The sequence below is a fragment of the Trichosurus vulpecula genome, chromosome 2 (assembly GCF_011100635.1).
Source record: "Trichosurus vulpecula isolate mTriVul1 chromosome 2, mTriVul1.pri, whole genome shotgun sequence".
NCBI lineage: Eukaryota > Metazoa > Chordata > Mammalia > Diprotodontia > Phalangeridae > Trichosurus > Trichosurus vulpecula.
This window is the reverse complement of record NC_050574.1, coordinates 123498746-123519454: the sequence shown is the minus strand read 5'-3', so window position 1 is coordinate 123519454 and position 20709 is coordinate 123498746. Positions and strand designations below refer to the sequence as shown.

Sequence of the window (20709 nt, the reverse complement as noted above, 5' to 3'; positions counted from 1 at the left end):
GTGCCATAGGAGACAGCCAAACTACTGTTGCTCCACCAAATACACAGCAGTTTTAGCACTTTCTGCCACTATCATCTTGTGCATAATCTGTGTAGGCCAGGGGTAGGGAACCTGTTGCCTGGAGGCCACATGTGGACTTCCAGGTCCTTGGGTGTGGCCTTTTGACTGAGTCCAAGTTTCACAGAACAAATTCTTTTATTAAGGAGATTTGTTCTGTAAAGTTTGGATTTACTAAGGACCTAGAGAGCCATATGTGGCCTCGAGGCTACAGGTTCCCCATCCCTGGTGTAAGGTACTTATCTCTGTGTCAGGGAGATAGATAAGATAGAATTCATAAACTCAAATCAGGGACAAAATATGGAAAATGTATTTGATTAAAGGCTTAACCTCAATGAAAAATACTTCATTGGATCTAGGAAAAGTACTCCATAATGCAACACAGATCATAACTCCTCCACATTTTCATTTCATGCATGTCTGTCTTTCTTTAAATCCTTCCTCCACAAATGATATGCCCAGTGGTTTAGAGGTCTTCTTCTAGACTTAATACTGTTTCATGAGTATCAATGCAGCACTCAGGCTATTCATTCTTATCCCTTACTCTCATTATATGACCAGACCTCCTCCTTCTCCAGTCAGTCATGTCTTTGATGCTACTGTTTATGCTATTTCTGGCATACCTTTAAAAACTGCGAATATATGTGAAGGTGAATAATATATGTCGCAGTCTATTTATAACCATTATGCATTCTTCCATTGCTCCTTGGGTACAATAAAACCAAGTCCTATTTATAATACTTCTTAATAGACACTTGTGAAATTCCTACTCACTATAAAGTACTATGCTAGGTACTTTGGGAGACAGAAGGTTTAGGTAAGCCAGCGTCCTTACCTCATGAAAATTATATTGTGGTAAGGAGATATACATGTAAATAGGTAACAAAAGTAAACGATAAAGAAATGTATAAAATAAATTGCCATGAATGAAATCCTAAAAGGGAAAGTTTGGATGATATAAGCATACCTGTTAGATAAGAGGTGAACTGCTTTGGTCCACAACGAACAGCATACCGGGTTGTTGTTCTCACAGCTTTTTGTTCAATTAGGGAAGCATCCCTGGGACAAAATATAGTTCCGTCTGATGTCTCCCCCCACCACCTCACTCGGATGAGAACAGGAGTTGGAGGCTTCACAACCATCCAGAGTATTTTATTAATGGTTAGTCTCAGGAAACATCGCAGCTGACCTTCAACCAGAGGTGGTAGACTTGTGGATGGTGAAATATCACTTAGACCTGTGTAAAAGGACAGGAATGATAAATCAGAATTTGGAGCAGGTAAGCCAACAAAACACTATGTAACAACTGGAGAACCTTAATTTCTGCCAACAACTTCCTCGATATAGAGAAAAGAACATTACATTTGACAGCTGAAGATCTGTGTCCAAGTGTGACTTCGTCAGTGGGGCAAGCCATTGAATTTCCTCTTTGGCTAATTACCTATATAATGTGAGAGAGTTAGGTGAAATGATTTCTCAGGTTCCTTCTAGTGTTAACATGGGAACACTCCTGGAAGTTCCAGAGAGGCAGATTTAGGTTCAATGTAAAAACAAAACAATTCTTTATGAATATTAGAGTTGTCTCAAAGTGCACCAGGCTGTGCAGCAAGGAAAGAAGCTTCTCATCTCTGGACAGAATCAAGTGAAAGCCAGATAATTACTTGTTGGGAATGCTGTAGGGGCGATTCCTATACAGGCATGTATGTTGGCTTAGAAAACCTCTGAGGTTTCTATCAACTCTGAAAAATTGTGATTCTATAGAGAACTTTATGGTACTAAACTTGGCAACTTCCATTTTAAGTCTCTAGTATTTAAATCCCCTCTCAGTATAACACTGCAGATTCAAGAATTCATTTTTACACTCTCTGGGCTCTTCTAGTGTCAAATTCAATATCCGTTTATTAATTTTCTATTATGTGCTGGAGATATCAGGATAAGTACAAAACAACCCTTGTGTAGACTCCTGGGGGGAGGGGAAGATACATCTGCACAGATAAGTGAATTCTGACAGGCTGAGTGGAGGAGACAGAACATTACATTACACACGCTGAAGACCGCTTCTCCCCGACATCCTCAAACGGTCATGATCTACAGGGTAAAGTTATTTTTTGACTAAAATCCTTCTGATCTGAACTCTTATGCAGGTTCACATCTTTGCCGTTCTTTTAGAAGGAACTCTTACTTCCGGCCTTCTCCAGCTAATAGAGCACACAGAGATGTGTCAACCAGAAAACTGAGGCTCAAAGAGTTGTCAAAGGGGGTCACAGTGAAAAACAGGACGTGGAGTGGCTCCAAGTTCAGTGCTAAACCCATGCCCTGAGGATGACTTTCTAGCTTCCTCCCTGCCCCCTCCCCCCCTCACTCCGGGCAAAGATGCCGTTCTCTAAAATTTCCTTGGGGGTGCCCCTATTCCCCGTGTTCCCTGATCTGCCCCGTGGTCTGAGGTGCGCCTCATACCTGCTCAAGTGCCCCTTCCCCCACGCCACCCTCAGTTGGCCATCCCTCCCTGGGGTCCCCTTTCCCTGTAAGCCCCTGCGTCCCTTCCTTTCCTGGGTTCCTTTCCTTCCAACCTCTCTGAAGCAAGCACCCCTCTGCACCCCCGGCTTGCATGCTCCACAGCCTCCTCCGCCCCCCGCCCCGACTGCTGCCTCTACGCTCTTCCCAGGGCTGCCCCCCCGCCCCGGGCCTTCCCCTGGAGTTACCTTTCTTCTTGCGGCTGCGGCCGCCTCCAGCTCCCGGGCCCTTCCGTTGTTTCATCGTGAGGCGGTGCTCTCAGTCCCGGGGGCGCTGGCGCCGGAGCCGCAGACCCCCTCCAATGGCCCCTTCGCCGCGTCCTCCTCACGCTCAGCCAGGGCAGCTGTAGCGTCCCGCCAAGGCTCACGCAGCCGCTCCGTGCGCGCGTTCCCTCGCAACCGTCGCCGCCGCAGGGGCTCCTGGGAAACTCTGGGAAGCCACAGGCGGCCGTCGTCTCTACCAACAGTCTTAGCTCCCAAGGGCGGGTAAGGAAGGCGCTTTAGGGCCGCTTCTTCCTGGGAGAACTACAAAGCCCAGGATGCATTGCTACCTGCTCTCTTTCTGGTAACGGATCCGTACTCCTCCGGGCACCGCCCCTCCTCCTTCAGCCCGGATCACGTTAGCAAGTGCGCAGGCGTAGCAGCGACGGTTCCCGGAGGACTCCATTGGCTACGCGGACCCCGCCCTCTCGCGTCCCGCTCGTGCTCACTCTGCTACCCAGGTTCCTCCGCAGGAGAGCGGTTGCGCACTTCCGGCCAGGTCGCCGAAGAGACGAGGGCTGAGGAGTGGCTAGGCTGGGCGACAAGGGGAGGGGTTTGGGCGCTGGTGGGCGGGAGGAGGCGCCGCCGGCGTCCGGGGGCTGTCCGAGGGCTACGGAGAGCCGAGCCAGCTGAATCCTGCAGCCCCTTAGGCTTCTGTCTTAAGTGGACTAGTCCCAGAGGCGACGCTTGGGTGCTACTCAGCACAGGACGGGACACGCGGCGGCCTCGGCCTCCATCCTGCCTTCCTCTCCTTTCATGTCGGCTTTGGAGAAGACCATGCACTTGGGCCGCCTGCCCTCCCGCCCCCCACTGCCGGGCGGCGGGGGCAGCCAGAGCGGAGCCAAACTGCGCATGGGGTACGTGCCTCTCTTCGTTCCGCACCAGGGCTCGGCCGGGGCCCAAAAGAGATCTGGGTCTCGTAGGGTAAGGGGACGGTTGGGAGGGAAGGGCGACCCGAGGGGTCCTTAGGTGGGAGGGGCGGGTGAGAGACTGGGGGAGGGGCTACTCGAGGGGAATTGGGAGGGGGGTGAAGGAACAGATGGTGGGGGGGGATGACCCGAGGGAGCTTTGGAGAAGGGATAGGTGATGGGCGCGGCGGGGGCGACCCGAGGGGAAGGGGCAGGTGATGGGGGAGTCCAGTCCACGGAAAGGGAAGGGGCGGGGTAGGTGGGAATGAGTGGGGGGGGAGGAGGAGGGAAGCCGAACGAGGAGGGGAGGCCGGTGGTAACGGATATCGGACTGTGAGGGGCTCGGGGTGGGCGAGCATCGGAGTGGGGCGAAGAGCAGCAGGGAAGAAGAGTTGGGAGCCCCGGAAACTGAGTGAAAGCAGACTGCCTTGTGGGAAGGTGGAGGGACAGGAGTAATAAAGGGGACTAGTCAGAATAGAAACGGCCACGAAGAGGTCTGAAAGGAACTTGACTCAAGTTACGGAGAGAAGGAAGAGTGAGGAGGTGTAAATCTGGGAGGTGAGATGGCGCTGTAGTGATGGCGGGAGGAGCGGGCTCTGAAGTTTAGGTGATGATGGACTGCTGGGTGGCTGGTCATGGGCGCTGTATTATAGAGAGGGAGTAGCAATGTGCTTCGGTGAACTCGGTACCAGTTTTGGAGAATTAAACAGGAATAGAGTAGGTTAGGAACAAATAGTAAAAAGGATAGATGTTGAGGGCAGTGGGATACCTGAAATAAAAGAATTATTGGAGTCATGACATTTAAAGAAGAAAAGGTAATAAATTCTAGGAGGTTAAGGAAGAAGTTGAAAGTGTGTATGCTCACAGTTGAGCTAGTTAAGGAAAGGGGTGGGTTAGGTATTCCTTTTTATTTTATTTTTTTGGAGGGGGGAAGGCAGGGCAATTGGGGTTAAGTGATTTGCCCAAGGTCACACAGCTAGTAAATGTGTCAAGTGTCTGAGGCCGGATTTGAACTCAGGTCCTCCTGACTCCGGTGCTCTACTCACTGCACCACCTCGCTGCCCCATGGGTTAGCTACTTCTAAAGAGAAATCTTGGCCTTTTAAGAATTAAGGACTTTTAGGAAGGAAAGGAAGTTTAGAGATTAATAACGATGTAGAAGCTGTTATTGCCTCTGTTTCTTAGGTGTTAATTCCTTATACCAACGTTTCAGAAATGTGAGCTATTATTAAAGTCGACGTTTTATTTTTTTATTTATTTTTTGTTAAACTGGTACTGAAATAAAAACCTCAAAGGCAGACACTTTCACTATGAGGATATTCAACATTGAGTTTGCCACCAGTATTGACATAAAAGTTAATAGATTGTATTTACCTTGGCCATCTCTAGTTAGAGTTAAGAATTTTCCCTCTGTCAAAACAAGCCCCCGAAAGAGACCTGGGGGAAAAATTCCAAAATAAAATTTTTAAAAGGCCACTGGTTATAAAGATATTGACTTGCTCAAAAATTCTTTATAAAATGTGTTTGCTTTCCTAGATTAAACTTTTTGCAAGTACTTTTGGTACTTAGACGTAACTTCTTTTGCCTCTAAGGGATACTTTTTAATTCTTTGTTGAGTAGATAGTGACATTGGAAAGAGGTTAATATGGTTTTGCCTATAATTGTGGATTCTAGTGATTACTTCGAGTAAGCATTATTTGTTTCACCTCTAGTTTTGATCCACTCTATGGTACCCAGGCCTTCTTGTTCCTGTTTGTTACTTGTTTTTGTTTCTTTAATAATACTCCCTTAACTGTGATAGGCATGCCTCACCCACAACTAAACTAGTAAGAAGAAATATTTTTAATCCACTCTCTCCTATCCCAATTCAGGTCAGCACCTTCTCTGCAACTTATAGTTCCCTATAGCACTGAAATCACAAGACCAGTCTCTATTCCTCTTTATTTTACTGGACCCAAAGCTTAGAGATTGAGTCAAAACACCGTATTTTACAGATAAGGAAGTAGTAGGTCCTGTGAAAGGAAATTATTTCCCTGAGATCACAGAACACATTAGTAGCAGAACCTGGACAAAGAATCCAGATCTCATCATTCCCAAGTTCAGTGTACTTTCTACAGGTGTATTAAAGCTTCATTAAGCTTTAATAGCTTAAAACTGTATTAAGTTTTTTGGGATCTCTTGTACCCTCTCCCCATAAAAACATCTTGGGAACCTATAGTGACTTAGGTGGAGTCATACTGTGTATAGATGAAAGTGCCCAAACTAAGGTCCTTTGCAAATACGCTATAACTCAGACTTTGGCTTTTCACCCTTCCCTTAATCTTGTAGGGTTAGGCTTCATTGTTCACTACCAGGTGTTCATTTATATTCAGAGTGAAAGGTTTTCTCTAGTCCTTCCATGCCTTACTGTACTTCTGTCTCCTGTTTGCCTTATACTGTTTGTCTTGCCATTTCTCTTTACTCCCATTACCACATGCCTGCTTCCATGAAATTTTGGAACCTGACAATTTGTTCCTCACCAAACTATTCTCTCTTGCCTCCTACATTCAAGTTTTAATAAAGTCTTTTACCATAGTGAACTGGGAAATCTATTTAGTCATTTCTATTCCTAACCTTGGCTTTGGAGGTGGTGTAGTGGATACAGTGCAGGCCTGGAGTGAGGAAGACCCAAATTCCAATCTGGTTTCAGACGCTAGCTGTGTGACACCAGGCAAGTCTCTTAACCTCTGTTTGCCTTAATTTCCTCATCTGTAGAATGGGGATAATACTAGCATCCACCTCCCAGGTTGTGTGGACCAAATGAGATAATAATTGTAAAGCACTTAGCACAGTGCCTGGCATACAGTATGCACTATATAAATATTGGCTATTAATATTATTTTTTTTTGTTGCTAAAAATTTTTCCTCAGAAGAAAAATTTCTACTCATTCTTTGAAGTCTTCCTGATTCTTTCTACCACTTCTCTTCACCAGCCTCCTGTCCACCCCACACCTTTTCCTTCCTTTCTCTCTTGTAAGACCTCTGGGGTGCATTTACCATTTATTTGTATCATAGTTGTATGTGTGCCATATCTACTGGGCACATATCTTCCATAAGTTCTATGAAGGTAAACAACCATATTGTATCTGGTATTGGTTCTCCTCCAGAATCTAGTATATGTAGGTGGAATTTAAATGCTTATTGAGTTTAATGATTCGAAGTCTTATTGCTATTGAGGGTCAGTAAAAGCGACGGCAATAGATAAAGAAAAAGCAGCCAAATTTAGTTTATTTGGGATTTTGTTTTGTTTCTTCAGAGAAAAATATTAAAAGGTTCTACCTAACCTGATAAGAATTTTCATAGATTCCAAGTTGAGAGTTCTGTGTCTATTATTCTTGTCAGAAGAGATGTGCTAAAGAAGCAAGAGTGCTAGATTTTGACTCAGGAGAGATCCAAGTTAGAATTCTGACCTTTACTGTCTACAAGCATTTATTAAGCCCTTACTGTGTGCTAAAGAATGTATTTAAGCTCTGGGGATAAAAAGAAGGGCAAAAGCTGGGTTCCTTCTCTCAAGAAGCTCACATTCTAATGAGGAAAACAACTTGCAAATAACTCTGCATACAAGAAATATTGGGGATACCAGGAAAGGCCTCTTACAGAATGTGGGATTTGAGTTGAGTCTTGAAGGAAGCCATGGGAAACCCTCATTGGTTGTATCCTTGGACAAATCATTTAACTTCTCTGAAGTTCAGTTTCTTTATCTGTAAAATGGGGATAATTCTCAAATCCTACTCAACAGACAAACTTTTCAAATCTGAAAGCACTATGTATATGTGAGCTGCTAATTTACTCATAGCCTATTGTACTTTAGAACTTTATCTCTGCTCTTTGAAATAAGTATTAGGTTTTTACTAACTCTTGGCCATTCCTCAGTGGTTCTTAGTCTTTATGAACCTAGACCTCTGCGTGATATAGTTACAATATAGTGACTAAGCTGGAGGAATCCAGAAAGCTTATTAGATTAGGTAGCACCCAAAACTGGGTCTTGAAGGAAGAGAATGATTTCAGCATGCAGAAACAGCACTATTATTATATTACTTGTATGGTCAGGAAAACAGAAATGGAAGTGTAATTTGCCCCAGGTCACAGATTGAGTTAGGAATAGAATCAAAGGCTTTGTTCCTACTTTTTCTATGGTTACCAGTTCCTCTAACTTCATTCCCAGTAGCTTAGAACAAGATTGTTCTACCTAATGGCTTTAATGTTGTGATTTGTGTAGCCTAATCTTTTCAAATGGTGGTCAAACAAATAGAATAATCCTTCATGTACAAATTGTTCTATTAAATTAGCTGAAATGTTACTTTCTTGGGTCCTTGGTAATTCAATAACAGAACTCTACTGACTTAGACCTATAAATACAGAAGGGTACATTGATAGGATATTTTTGCAAGGAAGTTTATAACTCAGTTACAAAAAAAAAATTCTTGGTGCTAAAGTGTTAGCCTAGAAGTAATTTAAATATTTTTCTTTTTTGGTTAAGGATACCTATAGAACTTTAGACCAAAAACAACAGCAAATACATATTATTTTTCATACTTTCCCATGCCAGACCTACAATGTGTCCATTTCGTTTTATGGAATTGCTTTTTAAAAGTCTTTATACCATGCTTTCTTACTTATCTTTATTGTCAGGGTTTGAGTGTTTGTAATATCAATTAAGTTGGGACATTTTTTCTGTTTTAGAATGGTAAATTAGTTGAATGTCTTTTATGGAACCTTACTAAGTGCAAAGCCCCAGGGCCAAACTCCTATCTACTAGGTGCTAAGCCTATGTGGGCATGAAGCCCCTCAGGGTCCTAAAGGGAGTTGCTAAGACTAGACCCTATAGTAGGAGCCTAAGTTCTGGTCACTCAGATGATGTTTGATGATGGCTAAAGAGTGTATAAAAACAGAGAACAGAGCTATTTGCTGAGGCTCTCCCTCCTGGAGGTGCAGGACTCTGGGCAGCAGCTCTAAGAGCCTCCCGGCCCACCCAGATGTTGATGGTTTCTTGGTAACTATGAATTGTATTTGGTCTGTTTATAATGTATGTTTGTACTTTGTTTGTATTTGCTCTGAAGTTCAGGGTGCTGGCTTTTTCCCCTGAATTAAGTGAATGATATTTGTATGTTGGATTGAAATAAGATTGTTAACCCCCCCAATGCTACTTTCCTTATTAAAGCACATCAAAAGAACCTGTGCTGTCAGTGTTCTTGTTATTGGGCTTGTGTTGGTCTTTCCACCCCTCACAGCAGCTGCTAGCTGAATTGTTGCAACAGTGTTCAATTGATGTGTTATAATATATTAGATGTCCTGTATCCCACTTACCTGGAGCAAAGGCTTTTTGGAATCCTCAATGGCTGGAGCCCCCAGCAGTTGCCTCAATACTAAAGCCACACATTTGAATAACCAAGATAATGCCTAGGGCATTCCTCTTATTCACTCTTTTAAAAAAATTAATTAAAAATAATTCTTAACAAACCTAATTATTTGGTATAGCAAAATAGGGCAGTGGGCGTGTATTATAGAGGCAAGCACCATGACAGCTCATCGTGTAAAATGGAGAAAAGAGACAGAAAAACTAACTTATACACAGGACTATATTACAGAGTCATCCAATAATGCATGTTCACATGATAACACAGAATCGTCAAGAATGGTTCATATCCAGTAACACTTTTTAAGAAAACAAAAAATATGTCATAAATTTGTAAAGATTTCTTCACAAAATACTTAATAAACAAACTTGGGCAAGCTGAAGAAAGGGCTGCTTTAATTATCTGGAGCATTTTCTAATGTGGAACCCTTTGGTTTTTCCCACATTCTGTATAAATGCAATATTACTTCTACAAGGATGAGGAGAATTAAAATGGAATTTCTTAGTGACTTTGATGATTAGCTGGTACCCAAAGAACAAGATCTCTTAAGTCAGAAAAATAAGTAGTTGAGTATTAGGTTTCTATTACTGAATAGTATTAGTTGAGTATTAGGTTGTCTATTACTGAATAAATTTAAGGTTCAAAGCTTTTCTTGGCAAGCCTGTAATACAGGTTGATATTTTGTACATATTTTTACATATTTCTTCATATTTTTACAAAAATAATTTTCACTAATATTCCATGAGATATTATTTTGTTAATAAGATCAGGTTATAGTTATTTGAGTACATGTATTAGTGCTTCCATTAAATTGTAACCTCTATGAGAGATGGACCGTTCTGTTTCTTTCAGCTTTTTATCCTTAACAGCAAATACAGAACTGTATATACATAGTAAGCTCTTTATAGAGTTTCAGCTAGCTACCTTTGTTCAGTACATTTTCAGTCATGTCCAACTCTTCGTGTCCCTATTTGGGGTTTTCTTGACAAAGATACCGGAGTGGTTTGCTGTTTCCTTCTCCAGTTCATTTTACAAATGAGAAAACTGAGGCAAAGAGGATTAAGTGACTTGCCCAGGGTCATATAGCTAAGAAGCGTTGGAGGCCAGATTTGAACTCAGGAAGATGAGTCTTCCTGACACCAGACCCAGTGTGCTACTCAGCTGCCAAATGACAAATTTGCTATTTGTCATACATATAAACTATGAGTTTTAAGACAAATGTCTACTTTATTCATCCTGAAGCAATTGTCTTTTTCCAATGAACTTTTTATTACTTTAGTTGTGTTTCAACCTTTTTTCCCTCTTCCCTAGAGGCATAAACCTAAGGGTATCATTTCTTATTTGTCTTTGTATCCCATCTGCATTCAGTACAGGCCTCTATATGTAGTAATAATAATGATAATAGCTAGTATTTATACAGAGCTTTAAGATTTACAAAGCACTTTACATTTGTTGTTTCATTTGATCCTCACAGCAACGCTGTGATGTAGGTGCTATTATTATCCCCATTTTATAGATGAGGAAAATGAGGCCTGGAGGTTAAGTGACTTGCTGAGGGTCTACAGCTAGTAAGGGTCTTGAGGTAGCATTTGAACTAAGGTCTTTCTGAATCCAAATCCAACATTCTGACCCAGTCTACCACCCAGTTACCTCTAAAGAGAAGGTGCTCAAGAAATATTTACTGAATTACATTTTGACGTTATGATGCTAGGTTGTGTTGAAAAAAATAATTTCTTAAATGCTTCAGGCCATACTCAGAGCTTGCGATTGCTCTTAGCTCTTATGTATATTTAGTGTACTGCTGGCTTCCATATCTTATCTGTTAGTATACAGTGCCCTTCACCTTGATAAGACACCTGGTGTAGTGGAACAAAAACTAGATTTGGAGTTAGAACGCTTAGATTTGAGTCCATTTTGATTTGACCCTGGCACTATGTAGGGGTGTGTATATGTGTGTGTTTAATATTTAGTATATGTATAATATATAATTATATAGCCCTTTAAGTTTTGCAAAGAACTCATTTGATCCTCACAAACCCTGTAAGGCAGATGCTATTATCATCATCTTCATTTTAAAGATGAGGAAACTGAGGCAGGGAGTGGTTAAATGATTTGCCGTGGGCTACACAGTTAGTAGATGTCTGATACAGAGTTTGAACTCAGGTCTTCCTCACTCCACATTTTGTACAGTTTGAGTTTAGACAAATCAGTAGTCAATAAACATTTGTTAAATAGTTACAATATACCAAGCATTGGTTATACAAAGAAAGGCAAAAGACAGTCCCTGCTCTTAAGGAGCTAATGGGGGAGAAAATAGCTAAAAATTATATGCAAATACAAGTCCAGTGTTCTTTCCAACAGCAATTAGTTGGTATCTTTTACCATTTTGGATGGGGGTTGGAGAGAGAGAGACTTGAGGATTTTTCTAACGTTAGGGCAGAACTGTCTACACTTTGCCTTTGGCTTGAGCAATTTGTCTTTAACCATCCACCTTCATAAAAAATATATTTTGACATAGTTTGACTCAACAGACTGGATCTTCCATGGAAAGATGGAACTATTTAAAAGTGCCTTTTTGAAAGTAGCTTTCAGTAAGTCATTTGCTAAAATAGTTTTCATTTTAATGTAGCTAACATTTATTAAGCATCAGAGTAAAGAATATTCTTTCTATCCTTAGTTTTTAAGAAGACTTTGTATTTTAATAGTCTCTTTGATCTTAGAATCTCTAAATACTCCAAAGCCTCCAGTGGCATGCAGTAATAACATTGCTGTTTTATTGGTTGTTACACAAAATTATTGAAAGAAGCATCCTGTTTGATGACCAGTAAAACAGAATTGTGAAACTAAGTCTTTTAAGTATATCAGATCTTAGTTTAACTGTTTCAAGTCTTTAAAAACAAATCACCCTCATCCCCTTAAATCCCAGCCAAGCAGCAGGTATTGAATGGGACACAGTCTTCTCCTGGGAATAAAAGGATGAAACATGACAGTCCCTGCCCTCCAGATGCTTAAAAATTCAGTCTATGGCTTAGTTCTACCCATTTGGACTAAGGAGAAAAAGCGTAATCTCTTTTTTATATGCCAGTCCTTCTAATGTTTGAACACAGTGATTATGTTGCTCACTAGATAAGGAGATGAAGCATTTATTAAGGGCTTACTATGTGCCAGGTATTTCAGATGGATATCCAAGTAAGCCAGACAATACTTCCCCTCAAAAAGCTTACATATTAAGAGTTTTTCCATAAGTTTCTCTTCTCCAGGTTAAACACCCCCAGTTCCTTCAGCTGATCCTTGGATGGCTTGAGCTTGAGGCCCATCATCATGTTGCTTTACCCTGGGTCCTTCACAGTTCATTACTGTCCTTGAAATATGAGGCCCAGAACTATAGTATAGTCTGAGAAGGACAGAGTCTTGCACAACCTGTGGCCCAGGGGCCACTTTCAGCCAGCCAAAGGATTTTGGGCAGCTCATGAAAAACATAGAGGAAAACATGCTCTACATTTTTCACAGGCCGCCAGAAATCCTTTCGCATCCCAGTAGGCTGCTTACAGCCTGCATGCCACAGGTTGTGCAGGCTTGGTATAATGGGACAGTTATATTTCATACACTTCTACATGAAACAGTTTCTACCCTCAACTGCTGGTGCCTTCCTAATTCCTTTGTATATATTTGTTTTTATTAACTTTATAGTTATGCCGTAGAATTTGTATATCTACCACTCTGTCTCATAGAATGTAAGTTCTTTGCAAGTAGGAATCTAGGAATCGTTTATTTCATTGTGTTTGTATTCCCAGAGCCTGGTGCTTAATAAATACTTTTTAACTAACTGATTAGTATTTACCTCTTTAGTTCTGGATGCTCGACCTTTCGAAGTCACATGGTGAGTAAGTGGCAGAGATTAGGTCAGTTCCTTTCTCAATATACCACATTGATACAGGTGAATATGTGGTTAAAAATTTTACTGTTTATAAGTTAGGACCAAAACAAGATAAAAAAGGACGTGGGATTTCCGTTACAAGATTCATTCCACAGTGTCTTACGCGTAGGAGTTAGAATTGGAAGGGACCTTAAAGAGATCCAGTCCTCGTTTTACAAATAAAGAAACTGAAGCCCAGAGAGGTTAAATGACTTGCCTGGGAAGGAAAAGGTTTTTCAACGCAGGCTCGTAGAATCCTTCTGGTGTAAAATGCTGTTTATTTGTCATATTTCATAAGTAAGGATCTCTCAGGAACAATCTTATTAGAGTAGACCAGGAATCTTTAAGTTGCAGTCCAAAAACTTTTAAAAACATTTTTGTATTTCAGTATAGTTGGTTGCTTTTTGTAACCCGATATATTTTATTTTAGGCATTTAAGAACATTATTCTGAGAAGTGATCCACAGGCTTCACCAGATTGCCAAAGGGGTTCATGACACAAAATCGGTTAAGAGTTGGGAGTACTACTACACTGGGAGTAGACTGAATTGCTAATTATTATTTATTATTAATTAATTGTTATAAAGAGTTTGGATGCAAAGCTTCAGTAGGTAATAGCCCTTTTCAATTGATATCTCTCAATATTTTACCCTTGTTATCCATACATGAGTGAGGTTGGACTAGATGACCTTTGATCCGTTCTAGCTCCAAACCTATGAGCCTATGGAGAGTGACTGATTTTCTCAGAACCCATTAAGCTTGTTACTTGGTTGGAATTGCATAATGCGTGTCAGTGTAACATTGTCTCTTTTCCCTTTTTTCTCTTTCTTCTTCCCCACTCCTCTCCCAACAAGCTCATTTTGGTCATTGTATTTACCATTCTTTAGTCATCTCATGATTTTTGTTGGATTTACTAAAATAAGCTCTCTCTAGGACAGTTTTTCTGCCCAGAGTTTTGCAGTTCAATTTTTAGTTTTGTTGGTAGAATTACATAGTTACATCTCCATGTATTACACCCCCTTAATGTCTATATTTGACTTTATCTTCTCTGTTCCAGTGCTTCCCAGAGTGACATTTTTTTGGTCTTCTCTTAACTAGTGTCTTTTCTCTTCTAGATGGAGAGCATTATATAGCAGAAAGAATACTACACTTAGGGGACCTGCCACTGCCCCTTACTTGCCTTCTGATCTTGGAGGAAGTCACCTAGTCTGAGAGCAAAGTCTGTTTTCTCTAACATAAAACTGAGCAGAGTACAGTGGGATTCTTACCCCCTTAGCTAGACACCATACTACTACCTAACTGGTAATGATAAAAGAGGGGAAATAACACTTATACTATCTACTTCATAGTGTCTAGAACCAGAAGAGATCTTAGAAATCTAGCCAAACCTTCACTTTTTATAGATGAAGAAACTCATAGTATGTAGAGCTGAAAGAGATCTTGGAAATCCAGTCAGAGCTTCTCTCCTTGTAAATGAAGAAACTAAATCTCAGAGAAGGGAAGGAAAGCAGCTGGGATTTTAACCTAGGTCTAATCATTACAAATTCTTTCCACTATACTATGTTTCTGTGGATGTCTACTCTGACGATCCTCTTAGCATCTTTGCCAAAATTTGATTCTCTTTCATGTTTTGCAGATCCACTCTAACTGGTCAGTTCTTCCCTCTAGCCCTAGTCCCTAGGTAGCAACTACTTTATTCCTCTCTTTGTATTCCTAGCACCATGTTTTGCATATAGTAGCCATTTATTAAATTGATTGCAGATGCTGATTATCCTTCCTTCATTGAGTAGCTGCCATCTTCCCATTTCCAAATGAGAACTTTATCAGCAAGGCTTCAGAAAATCAGCCTTCACTGGACTGTGAGCCCCTTGTTGAATTCTTCCTTAAATCTGAAGAAATACTCAACTAATGCCAGTTCTTAGTATTAACTTCCTTTATGATCAAAAGAGGGTAAAGCATTGCTAGTTCAGTTTCTTATTTATGGATTAAGAGGTAATTTTTGTGAAATACAATAGACTTTGATTTTTTTTTTCTCCCCAGAGCTACATACTAGACTAGAGAAGTAATTTTCTGACTTCCAGTGCTGGCAGTGTTGGTGTCAGTAAGGAGAACAGTATTAGAGACAGGGCTTGAACGTGAGTCTTCCTGATTCTAAGGCCAATCCTATTACTTTTTGGAACATAGTGTCCAGGCTCTTTTATTTTAAATCATGGTTTTCAAAGCATCCACAGTTTCTTAAATAATTTCCCCTTCATCTGTTTTCCAGATTAGATTTTGATGTCAGATATTTTGATACCAAATATCAGTCTTTTGATTTTGTTCTGATATTTCTTGCTGTATAATGGTCATTGATTTATCTTTGTTCTATTCTGGTTTTCAAGAGTCTACCACTTTCTCTTCTAAGTAAATGATTCCCCTCCTAATTCTTTCCTTTAAGAGCTTTCGTTTTATTGTTTACCTCTTGCTTACTTTCTTCTTGGTATACATGTAGTCCTTGAGAAAAGTCCATTTTTTCCTCAGAGTCCTAACTTGCAGTTATTACAGTTACTGTCTCCTCGGAGAGATCTTCAGATTTACAATATTTTTTTTACCTTGGGTGATGTTTTCTTTCATTTACTCGTCTCTCCCCTGTTATTTCCTGAACTGGAGCTTTGCATCAAGGCCAAGCTCTGCCTCTTGCTGTGCTTTTGGGTAGAGTGCTCAGTTCTGCTTGGTATCACTCTAAGTTCTTACACTGATCTCCAGGTCCTGGGTTTAGACCTCTCTGGATCTTTGAGGTTCAGAGTGCTGGATTTTCAGAGCCTTTTCTGGAGTCTCGGGACATTGGAGCTGTGGTCCTGTGATGGTCTAGTCTGAGCACTGCAGTTGTGTGTTAGTCGCAGGGAAGGTCCTCATACTGAGGCTTTCCGACCACACACATTGGGGTTTTCTGCAGGGACAGGGGAAGACGGAGGGGCAACCTTGTGTTTTTACTTCATCCAGACACAGAACCCTGTAGGCTATATAGATCTTTGTCATGCTGGGCAGGAGTTGACTGGCCTCCTTTCCTAGTCTCGTCAGACTTCTAGCTGACTATCTTGTTCAGTTCTGGAGTGGAAGAAGTCACTCACTGTAGTTTCTCATTGGATTTTTTGAACATTATTAAGTTTGGTGCTAATTCAAGGATTCTGCTGTAATAAGTTTATAGGAGCTGGGCCATCTGTGTCCCATTCAGGTATTCGTCTTGACCAGAAATCTTTTCTCTACAGTTCCACAGCCACCACCGTAGGTCAGCCAAGTCCATGTCACCTCATAGGTAGCGAGGGTGGGGTCGTTACCTCTCTGTTTCTGGCTCTTTTTTATTATTTATTCTTAACCTAGGTTCTAAGGCAATCAAGGAGTATGTTCTTGTATTTCCTCATAAATTGTTAAAATTACCATCTCATTAATCAGTTTATCCTGAGCTCCTACATAGTTAGTTTATTAAATATTACTTAACTGGATGAACCTCTTTTTATATACGTTTTGCTCATCTTTATCAACCCTTCAATCTATTGGACTTAAATAAACATTGAGATTACTAGCTATACAATTTATTGACAGTGAAACAAACAATAAAATAAAGACCAAATAATTATTTAAAATGTATCATTGAGTTAGATCATAGTCAGAGTCACCTCCACTCAACACTGCCACTGCTGATTTCTCAATTTTCAAAATAAATCCACCATTCAGCTATCTCAAGATACTAAAATCTCAAAATTTCTTTTCATGTTTCTGTGCAAGATAATAGTTAAAACAATTCTCTCAAAAGGTTTTTAGCCCTTTCTGTCTTTATCATCACAATTCCTCTCAAACCATCACAGAATAAATGATAGTTAAACATTTTATTGCCTCTTAAAGATACAGTATCTATAGTTTCTAGGGGAAAGGCTATTGAAACTAATGCTACATTCCACCTCCTGGCAAAAATGTTTATTTCCTGATAATTATGTGAGGGTACGTCAAATCCATGTTAATAGGATATGTTATACATGTGTATGTGTGTATATGTGTGTGTGTGTATATATATATATATATGTATGTATGTATGTATGTATATATATCATTGTACTTGACAGCTGCCTCAAAAGGGAAGAGATAGAATAATACAACACTAGCAATAGTAATAACAGTTACTGAGTTTAACAAATCAAGTAAACAAGCATCGTTGTGCTTACATAAGTGTAGCCAGGTGCAGTGTTAAGTGCTGGAAATGCAAAGAAAGGCAAAAAAGGACCTTACAGTATGCAAACAACTATGTACAAGCAAGGTGTATCCTGGTTAAGTCGAAGGTAGTCACAGAGGGAAGGCACAATACATGCATAACCCTGAATGTACACCTTAAAAAATACAAAGCAACATTATATGTAATTAAACAATGAATTATATCATGCCAAATGTGTAAACACTTCTGCAGCACTTTAATTTAGTCTATTTATATGCTGAAAGGTTCTAAATCTTTTGTGACTTACTGGTCTTTCTACGTTTATACCTAAGTCAATTGAGGATATAAGCTCACAATGAGTAAGTCCTCTCCTAACTCCATCTGGTTCAAGATGTCCAATAGGTAGATGGAGTCTAGAGGTCAGGAGAGAGGTTAGGGTTGGATGTATACATCTGAGAACCATCTGCATAGTGAATCCATGGGAGCTGAGATCACCAAGTGAAATAGTAAAGAGAGAAAAGAAGAGCACCCAGGATAGAACCTTGACGGAACACCTATAATCAGCTGGTGTATAATGTGAAGAAGATCTACAAATAAGACTAAGAAGTAATAGGTAGAAGGAGAATCAGGAGAAAGCACTATCACAAAAACCAAAAGAAAAGAGAGTATCAAGAAGAGTGTGATTGATAGTATCAAAGGCTGTAGAGAGATCAAGAACGATGACAGGTGAGAAAAGACTGTTTAGATTTGGCAATTGAGAGTATATGTTATGTGATTTAATATGGAAATTTGTTTTGCATTTCTCTCCATATTTGTAATGGGTTTTATTTTTTTCTTGTTTTCTTAATTGGGGGAAGAGGAGCATTTGGAGCTTTAAACAAAACTAAATTTTAAAAAAGAGTATATGTTAAATTGTTCCCCCACACTAAGGAAATTAAAAAAGGGACAGTGTAGTAGTGTTCTAGAGTTAGTGATTTTAGTTATTTTGGAAGGGATTTCTCTTTAAATGATACCAATTACAACCCAGAGAGATTCTGTGGTCCAAGCAAAGGTGGGATTAATATAGGTGTTGAATTTGAACCTCACAAACACATTAAATAAAGCTCTTTTATAAATATAGCTGTTGTCTTTAAGAAACGTGAGTGAAGAATAAATGAAATTAAGGTACCAGAGAATGCCTAGACTTGGTATGGAATATTCTTAGCTTCTCTCCTGCACACCCCATCTCTCACTTAATTGAATTTTTAGATGTTAAAAACCTTTGTTTTGTTTGAACAAATACAAGTGTGAAGCATAAGGAATGAGGGGAGAAATCCTTTCATGAGGATCTTTAACAAAAACCTGGGCTCTTTTTGTCAGGTATATATAAACAGTGCATTTCTTAGACATTTAAGTGCTAATTACACTCAATCAGTTAACACCTAATGTTCCTATTATTTGCCCCCTCCCTACTCAGCCTGAAATACATCCTTTCCTTTAACTCTGTTTCTAAAAATGCTTAACTTCAAAACTCAGCTCAGGTATTCCTCTTGCTGCCTTCCCTGATATACCCCAGAAGCTAGTTGGTAGTTGTTTTTTCCCTTTTAAGATTACCTTGTATTTATGCATGGAGCACTGAGTTTGAATTGACTTTAAATTTCTTCCTCAGACACTTCTGTCTGTGTGTCCCTGGGCAAGTCACTTACCTTCTCTCAGCTTCAGATTCTTAGTCTATAAAAAGAGCATTTCATCACATGGTTATTGTGAGGTTCAAATAAGATAATATATATAAAGCATTTTGCACTATATGAATGTTTGCTACTCTTATTTACTTTTCTGTGTTAACCAGAATGAAGAGGAAGATGAAGATTAAATACTTCTTGATCTGTAAATATTTTATGTATGATCTTGAATAAAACCTGAAAGAAGTGTTTCCTGATGTCCATTAATGCTAATGCCTTCTCTTTGTTCGTTATCTCTAGTTTATTTTCTATCTATCCTGTGTGTGTGCACCCATAGCTGTTTGCATGCTGTCTTCCCCATTAGACTGTGAGCTCCTTGAGAGCAGATACTGATTTTTGTCTTTCTTTGTATTCCCAGCACTTTGTGCACTACATGACACATAGTAGGCACTTAATAAATGCTTGTTGACTAACCATATACAAGTTATGTTCTACAATATGCCCATTGAGGCCAAGCCAAGTACCTTACAAATAGTACATGTTTAATAAATGTTTACTGAACAGGTTCCAGAATTTTAAGAGCTGGAAGGGACTTTAGAGGTCAACTAATGAAGTGTTTCCCAGTGTGAGCTCTCCATCTCTCCTTGTGGGGTGTGGAGCAAGAATTGTCTTGTCAGTAAGACCCTCTCAGACAGTGCAAAGCAGTGGCAAAAAATTATTGAATGTTTTCAAGCACAACTTCTTCTTAAATATATACTTTCTAAAAATTAAAATAAACTTCAAAGTCAATAAATGTTTGGTGAATGTAGCAAATTTATTCCAACAAACAATAAATGCAGTGGAGAAATATTTTAATATGATTATATGTAAGAAATATCAAATTTGAGTTATTTGTTAAATATCAAAGTATAAGTGTATTACCATCAGTCAACTTTCATTCATGACACGGGAGTTCTTTTATAATGTTACTTGCTACATTTGAATAGTGAAATTCAAGTGAATAGTGAAATAGAAAAATTAAACAATATTTGTGAAGAATTTAAAAGTTCCATGATATCTGGTTTGTTTCTCATTATTGTTTATTTCATTAAGTATACTATAACAAGCTGGTTTAAAAATTGAAATAACTTGACAGTGGTTATAGATAATAGTTTGAAATTTTCCACAATTAAGTTTAAATTTAATTGCCTTAACTTTAAAGTTTTGTTATTTTTAAAAAATGAAATAACATCCCTTTTTATGGATAAATACACCCATGGTTTGAAGAGAAAATCCACTGGAGCAGTTAAAACTATTATAAACAAGGACAGTAGGTACAATTTAAGTAGAAGAAATGCAGAAAGACAAAGTAAAAAGCTCAACTACAGAAAATAGGATCCACTGTATTTTTCTTTAGGATTCACAGGTACTGTTATTTTTAAAAATACATTTTTATTAAGAGCCTTAGTTTTTATATCACCCACATTTCCAAATATATCCCCTTTCTATCCTCAGGGCCACCCTTTATAACAAAGAATAAAAAAGAAAAGAAATAGTTCAGAAAAACTAAGAAACACATCAGATAAAACCTGACATTTTCTGGAGTATAGAATGCTCCTAGTCTCCCACCTCTGCAAAATATCTTTTCATATCTTGGCCAAGGTTGGTCATTATAAATTTCATAGAATTCAGTTTTGATTGTTTTGTTGTTTTTTCCATTTACGTGGTTGTAGTCATTATATTGTTGTTCCCTGGTTCTACTTGCTTCATTTTGCATCAGTTAATGTCATCCCGCACTTTTTTGTATTTATTATATTCAACATTGCTTACAGAG

General features: G+C 39.5%; 2 protein-coding genes across 2 annotated transcripts in view; one reads left to right on the top strand and one right to left on the bottom strand.

Annotated features, from left to right (window-relative positions):
• Positions 1–2842, bottom strand: part of C2CD3 (C2 domain containing 3 centriole elongation regulator) — a 153811-nt gene extending 150969 nt beyond the window's left edge. The window contains exons 1-2 of the mRNA XM_036744950.1: positions 2760–2842; positions 1025–1294 (exon numbers count right to left, since the gene is read on the bottom strand). Of these exons, the coding sequence (XP_036600845.1) occupies positions 1025–1294; positions 2760–2814 (325 nt within the window). The 5' untranslated portion in view covers positions 2815–2842. The remainder of the gene's footprint in view (positions 1–1024; positions 1295–2759) is intronic.
• Positions 2843–3407: 565 nt separating this feature from the next.
• Positions 3408–20709, top strand: part of PPME1 (protein phosphatase methylesterase 1) — a 70733-nt gene continuing 53431 nt past the window's right edge. The window contains exon 1 of the mRNA XM_036746073.1: positions 3408–3688. Coding sequence (XP_036601968.1) covers positions 3588–3688 — 101 coding nt within the window. The 5' untranslated portion in view covers positions 3408–3587. The remainder of the gene's footprint in view (positions 3689–20709) is intronic.